Source organism: Choristoneura fumiferana, chromosome 11 (assembly GCF_025370935.1).
Source record: "Choristoneura fumiferana chromosome 11, NRCan_CFum_1, whole genome shotgun sequence".
NCBI classification, from domain to species: Eukaryota; Metazoa; Arthropoda; class Insecta; order Lepidoptera; family Tortricidae; genus Choristoneura; species Choristoneura fumiferana.
The window spans coordinates 86,383-93,502 of record NC_133482.1 but is presented as its reverse complement, the minus strand read 5'-3'; the positions used below and the strand labels follow the sequence as shown (position 1 = coordinate 93,502).

The 7,120-nt window shown below is 39.9% G+C and overlaps 1 protein-coding gene across 1 annotated transcript; it reads left to right on the top strand.

Annotated features, from left to right (window-relative positions):
* The first annotated feature begins 304 nt into the window (after nucleotides 1-304).
* LOC141432937 (uncharacterized) lies at nucleotides 305-2,654 on the top strand. Its single transcript, XM_074094770.1, has 2 exons — nucleotides 305-2,473; nucleotides 2,562-2,654. Exons 1-2 carry the CDS (start codon nucleotides 305-307, stop codon nucleotides 2,652-2,654), a joined length of 2,262 nt encoding a protein of 753 aa, XP_073950871.1.
* Nucleotides 2,655-7,120: the final 4,466 nt, after the last annotated feature.

Genomic DNA, 7,120 nt, shown 5'->3' with positions numbered 1-7,120 from the left:
CCATTTAACAACGGGAAATGTAACAGCCCTGTTGTCAACTGCACAAATAAACGTCACAAACGAGCAAGGGGAAGAATTCGTATTAAGGGCTTTATTAGACCCTTGTTCACAAGAATCATTCATTTCTGAATCGGCAGCTCATACTATGGGATTAAAAAGAGTTCACGTGAACGGACACGTATCTGGCCTTGGTCAAATGAGAGCACCAATTAGATTTGCCGCGGATATTGTGATCTCGTCACGATTGAAACCGGAAATGAAGATGAAAGTCACAACTTACATAGTAAAGAGAGTCACGAGTATCATGCCCTCTGAAACACTCCGTATGGAAAATTGGGAACACTTAAAAGAATTACAACTGGCTGATCCAACTTACAATCAACCTGGTCATATTGATATCCTGTTGGGAGTAGAAGTCTATAATGAAGTAATACAACCAGGGCTAGTAAAGGGAGATTCAGGGTCGCCTATAGCCTTAAAAACTCACCTTGGATGGATATTGTCAGGAAAAGTTAGAGTCAGTGAAGGAGCTAAGAGACTACAACCACACGTTAGCTTGCATCTAAACGTCGAGCTGAATACAATGCTACGAAAATTCTGGGAGTTAGAGACAGGAGAGATCGAGACAGATAAACTGACAGCAGAGGAGAAACGAGCCGAAGAACTGTACGAGAAAACAACCACAAGAGATAGAGACGGACGTTACATAGTGGGCCTCACACTAAGGAACGATCCACCCGTATTACCACAAAACAGCAGAGAAATAGCCCTTGGAAGGTGGAAATCAACAGAAAACAGATTAATGAGAAGACCCGAGCTGATGAAAGAGTATAACCGAGTTCTAGAAGAGTATGTAACATTAAACCACATGGAGAAAATCGAGACACAAGACGACAATGAGACGAAAAACGTACAGAGCGTGTATCTTACACATCACGCTGTTATCAAAGAGGAAAGAGAGACCTCTAAGTTAAGAGTCGTCTTTAACGCATCTTGTAAGGGGACTAATGGAGTATCGCTAAACGATGAACTGTTGATAGGCCCTCCAATTCTGGAAGAACTACGAACTGTAATTTTGAGGTGGAGAATTCATAAAATAGCGTTTATCGCGGACGTAGAGAAAATGTATCGCCAAATCAAAGTAAAGAAAGAGCACACCGACTATCAAAGGATAATGTGGCGATCTGATCCTAATAAACCTATTGAAGAGTACAGACTTCTGACAGTAACTTTTGGAACGTCATGTGCACCATATCTGGCAATAAAGACGTTGAGACAAACAGCAATAGATGAGGGATCTTCCTATCCAAAGGCCAAACAAGTTATATTAAGAGATTTTTACATGGACGATCTACTCACAGGAACCCATACCGACACCGAAGCCATAGAAATGAGAGAACATATAACGAAAATTCTATCAGCAGGTGGATTCAAACTTCAAAAATGGTGCTCAAACAGCGAAAAATTCATGAAAGAAATCAGCAAAAACCAAAAAGTAAATGAAACACATACAATTGATATACTTAATAAAGAGAAAGTGAAAACCTTGGGAGTAACTTGGTCTATCAAGGATGATCACCTATCATTACCAAAGCAAAATATGATTGCTGAGGAACGACCTATGAATATGACCAAAAGACATGTATTGTCGGAGATAGCATCTTTGTTCGATCCTATGGGATGGATAGCGCCAAGCATAGTGTTAGCCAAAATCTTCATGCAAAAGCTCTGGAGTAGTGGAGTTGACTGGGACCAGAGTATACCAGAAGAGCTACAACAAGAATGGTTACAATATAAACGTGAACTTCCAGCTTTACAAGATATAAGCCTCAACCGTTGGATTAATACCAAACAAAATGAATCCCATTTAGAACTACATGGATTCGCTGACGCATCGGCATCAGCTTATGCCGCAGTGATTTACTCTAGAGTAATTCAAAAAGATGGCGAAGTGAACGTTTCCTTGCTAACAGCCAAAACAAAAGTAGCCCCATTAAAACCTGTTTCCCTACCCCGTCTAGAATTATGTGCTGCAACTCTGTTAAGTAAACACCTGAAACAAGTAGCTGAAATACTACAAGTAGAACCTAAAAACATATTTGCTTGGTCAGATAGCCAAGTCACACTGGCGTGGATACACGGCGATCCAATGAGGTGGAAACCCTTCGTTAAGAATCGAGTCTTAGACATAATAGAGAAGTTTGACTCCGGTCATTGGTTTTACGTCAACACCAAGAGCAACCCAGCGGATCCCGCCTCACGAGGAATAATGCCTGAAAAGTTAAAGGACCTTGAGATCTGGTGGCAGGGCCCGGACCTTCTGAAAGAAAAGAAAGTTAAATTAGAAAAGGGAAAGCCATTAGATACATCATTAGAGAAAAGAAAGGAAATAATAACAGCTGTAATAACACAAGAACATGAAAATAAAGAAAACCTTACCTTAATGCAAAAATTCTCATCCCTGGATAAACTGGTGCGTGTTGTAGCGTATTGTCGAAGGTGGCTAAGTATTCTAAATAAAGAAAACAGAAAACACTTACCAACATATCTTACTTATGAAGAACGAAGCGCTGCCCTCACAACATGTATTAAAATCGCCCAAGAATTGGAGTTCCCCGAAGAAGCTGAAGACTTACGCAATGGACGACAATTGAAGACAAGAAGTAGATTACTACCTCTATCCGCCTTTCTCGACGAAAAAGGCGTGATAAGAGTAGGCGGTCGGTTGAAACATGCCGACATGGAGTTTGTGCGTAAACACCCAATTATTATTTCTCGAGATAACGTCCTATTGACACTTTTACTACAAGATGCACATATAAAGACTTTACATGGACCACCGCAATTGATGATTACATATTTACGAGGCAAATATTGGTTGATAAACGCAGGCAATAGCGTAAAACGTTTCGTCAGATCCTGTGTAATTTGTATCAGACAAAATGCTAAGAACAGCGAACAAAAAATGGGAGATTTGCCTACTAGTCGAGTTCGACCTGCTAGACCCTTCTCTATAAGTGGTGTAGACTTTGCTGGACCCATCAATGTCAGAATGAGCAAAGGACGAGGAGCAAAGTCAAACAAAGCTTACATTTGTCTTTTCGTATGTATGTGCACCAAAGCACTACACTTAGAACTGGTTAGTGATATGACTACCCAAACGTTTATGGCCGCTTTCAAGAGGTTTGTTTCCAGACGCGGTCATGTGTCAGAAATGTGGAGTGACCATGGTACTACATTTGTAAGCGCAAGCAAAGAATTGCTAGAGATGTGGAAACAAGGAAAGTCTAGTATTCCAGATGAATTCGCTTCTCAACTCGATAAAGAAGGAACTAAATGGAAATTCATACCTCCAGGGGCACCAAATTTTGGAGGATTGTGGGAAGCTGGAGTTAAATCCACAAAATATCACCTGAAGAGAATCATCGGAGAGACCACACTAACATTTGAAGAGCTGACTACCGTCTTAATTCAGATAGAAGCCTGCCTGAATTCTCGACCATTATGTCCAATGAGTGATCACAAAGAAGATTTAGAACCCTTGACCCCCGGTCACCTATTGGTAGGAGAACCATTATTGACTCTACCAGCCACCGACTTAACAGATGTAAAATTATCTCCTTTGGATCGATGGCAACTAACTACAAGAATGGTTCAAGACTTCTGGAAGCGATGGCAATCTGAGTATCTCAGTCGACTACAAGAACGAGGTAAATGGCAAAAGTCGAAGAAAGAACTGGAAGTTGGAGATCTGGTTATATTAAAGGATCAGAGATTTCCCCCAGGGCAGTGGCCCATGGGTCGCATATCACAAAAATATCCTGGACAAGATTACCTTACTCGCACCTACGACGTACGCACTGCATCGGGAATCTTCAGACGATCAATCACAAAATTGTGTCCTTTACTATCCGAAAAAGAGTTGAATCATACCTTACCTAACACCTAAGAAAACTAAAGATACAGAAACTAAAGAGACAGAAAACCAAAGAGACATTAAGCGATACAAGACTTGATAAACTTTCATCCGTGTAAAATTAATGAATGCAAGAGAAACTTTATTAGTGTAGTGCATGCTATTGGTTTGATAAAAATGACCTTCTGTCATTTTAGGCGGGAGAATGTTGAAAACGTTGAATAAATTCCTAACTTCCCGCTAGATGTCGCTGTACTTGATTCAAACTAACTATCGTTTGTTTTACTAAGCAACTTCATGCATGTAACGAATTATTATAAAGTTTACTTTATTACTCGCTAGATGGCGCTGTACTAGGCGACCAACTAGCTAATGTTTGTTTCTATAATGTTATCTTATACTTTGAATTTTTTTGAATTAAATTGAGTTTTGGCAGAGCAACAGTGTTTGATTAATACAATCAATAATCTTCATACTTGATACTGATTGTAGATCTGACTTATGTATCATCCTCATACAAGTAGTTTATTTATTTATTTATTTATTTTAGGAAAACAAACAGCTAGAAATAATACAAAGTATAAAACACATAAAAATATTACAGTAGCTACAACAGTTTCCACTATTAACAAAAAACATAACATGCTGCTCAGGCAAGACAAAAAAAAACTAAATTTACAAGCACAACATCATCTTATTGTATTGAGGCACATGAACAAAGATATTAAAGATTAAATACACTTGTACTAATTCAAAAGAATTAATACAGAGACTTATCGACAGCGGTTACTACTTTGTATATTTTATCGAATCCAAAGGGTACCGATTGGTAACATGTTGACAGCCGAATCACGAACATTGGTAAAGCAGACAGGCGACGCAGAGTGCCCATTGAGTGTCGACCAGCTCTGTTGTTTATGAGAAACCATTAGGTGGAGCATTAAAGCTGAGCCGCGACACGTCGCAGCTCGCAGCTCGCAGCTCGCAGCCCAACGCTGGCCTCCGTCACGTTAGCGCTGCGTCAACCGCGCGTGACACCGGCATTATACAGCCGAATAAACTGATTCATGTACAGTCACCTGCATTAATATCTGCCGCAGCGGAGCGTGCAAAAATATCTGACACGTCCTTCCGGCCCTGGAAATAGAGTCGTATCAGATATTTATGCACGCTTTGTTGTGTCAGATACTGGTGCTGGTGACTGTACCAGGGTGGAATCTTTTAATAATTTATTTCGCTGCGATTTCGTAGACAAAAATATGGGATGTCAATATACATATTACTAACACTTAGAATCAATCGCACAATTTTTAGGTCAAATATAACAGACATAAAGATGTCTTTATCAGCAATTTTTGTACATTATAACCCAGTAAAAATCCACTGACGTACAAGATTTATGTTTGACCTGATAATATATTTTCAGTAAATATATTATAGTTTTGTTATTTTGATTTAGTATAACTCCTTCATAGATATACACATATTTATACACGATACTTTGTTTTTCCTTGGTGATTAGATATTTTAGTATGTAAATGTTAGCTCGTTTGGCCTGAGATATTCCCGGACCGATATGACCTTCAAGCTTTCATTCTAGAAAAGAGCGTACTCCTACCTTAAAGGCCGGCAACGCACTTGTGACTCTTCTGGTGTTGCAGGTGTCCATGGGCGACGGTAATCGCTTACCATCAGGCGATCCGTCTGCTCGTTGGCCCCCTAAATTCATCCAATAAATTTTATTATTTATTAGTAGCACGAAGGTACTCGTACCATCAGCCAAATAATGTGGTCTATCAATTTTTACAAATTCCTATCAAATGAATATGTCGCTAAAGTTGAACTTTCAAGTTGACAGACACGTCTATTGGCATTATAAACTTTTATTACACCACATATGTGGCTGATGGTACATTATTCAGTTTGTTTGGCTGCTTGTTTGCTATTAGTTGTAGCTCGTTGATGTCTTTTCTGTGGCACGTCAAGTTCCAAAACATCGCTTTTGTTAAATCTCAACTAAACCTATTATTCTATTTAATTATATTTTATTTGTTTTCACCAGACGCTAGCTTTTAGCATTAGCATTAGCTTCGCTCGCGTTAACCATTCCATCTGGCCGTTGAATTGAAATTCAGGGATTTACATACATCAATTTCAAACATTGCATCGTGGTCGTGATGCATGTTGCATGAAGAACACCCGTGCAACATTCCATTTTAACTGGGCTTATTGTTAGAGATTTTACAAGTAGATAGATACATCTTGAAAGTAGGTATTTTATTTTCGAGATTTAGCTTCATGTCAATTCAAACTGTGGGTTAACCTTTGAAATTAATCTCGCGTGACAACTACGGCTCAAGCTCACAGGACAGGACAGCACACACACACAGACATCTGACAGGAGGCATGTGCGCTGCAGTGGGATGTAAACGTGAAAGATTAACAAGCAAGCACACACACTAACAAACTTTTCCGTTTGTAATAATGCCAAATTGTAAGATCGGGTTCTGACTTTAAGCAGATTTTTTGTTTGCGAACTGTTGCAGTTCCCACTCTCAATTTTCTCCAAGACCAAAGTCTTTTTCTGTATGTATTTTCTTATGCTTGACACAGTAGGTTAAATAGATTAGGTTTGTTTTATGAGACTTCCGAAAAAAACATAGTTTCATAGAAAATCGTGAATCGGGAAAAGGCAGAGAACCTTAGCCCATTTCCTGGCATCAAGGTTGAGAGAAAAACCGAACATGTGTTAGCTACTGCATTAGTCACAGTCACACCGCCTTTCATCTTCGAGGTCGGGCTCGCTCCCACATCGTTTGTAAGTTCGCAGATATAGGTAGCCGTGTGAAATATTCGTTCAAAATAGAGAACTAAAATTCCAGGGCCCCCGTGTGGGTTCACACGACCCCCTTCCCGCGCCGGGGGGACAAAACGACGAACGCGGGTCGAAATAGGTGTCGAAGCTCCAGTTACAGTGTTAAGGAGCGAATGCGTTGTTGCGCGCCGCGTGACCGTGACGCTGACGCGGCGGTGACGCGGCGGCGACTGTCGCGTTACTGTGAAGGCACATCGAGAAGTATTAACTACGAGATTACTAAAATAATTAGCTGTTGTATGATCGTGTTCTACTTCTAATACAGACGTGATCATAAATACAAAGGAGTATTTTGTTGTTGGGGACACAAATGTGTAGGTATACGTATA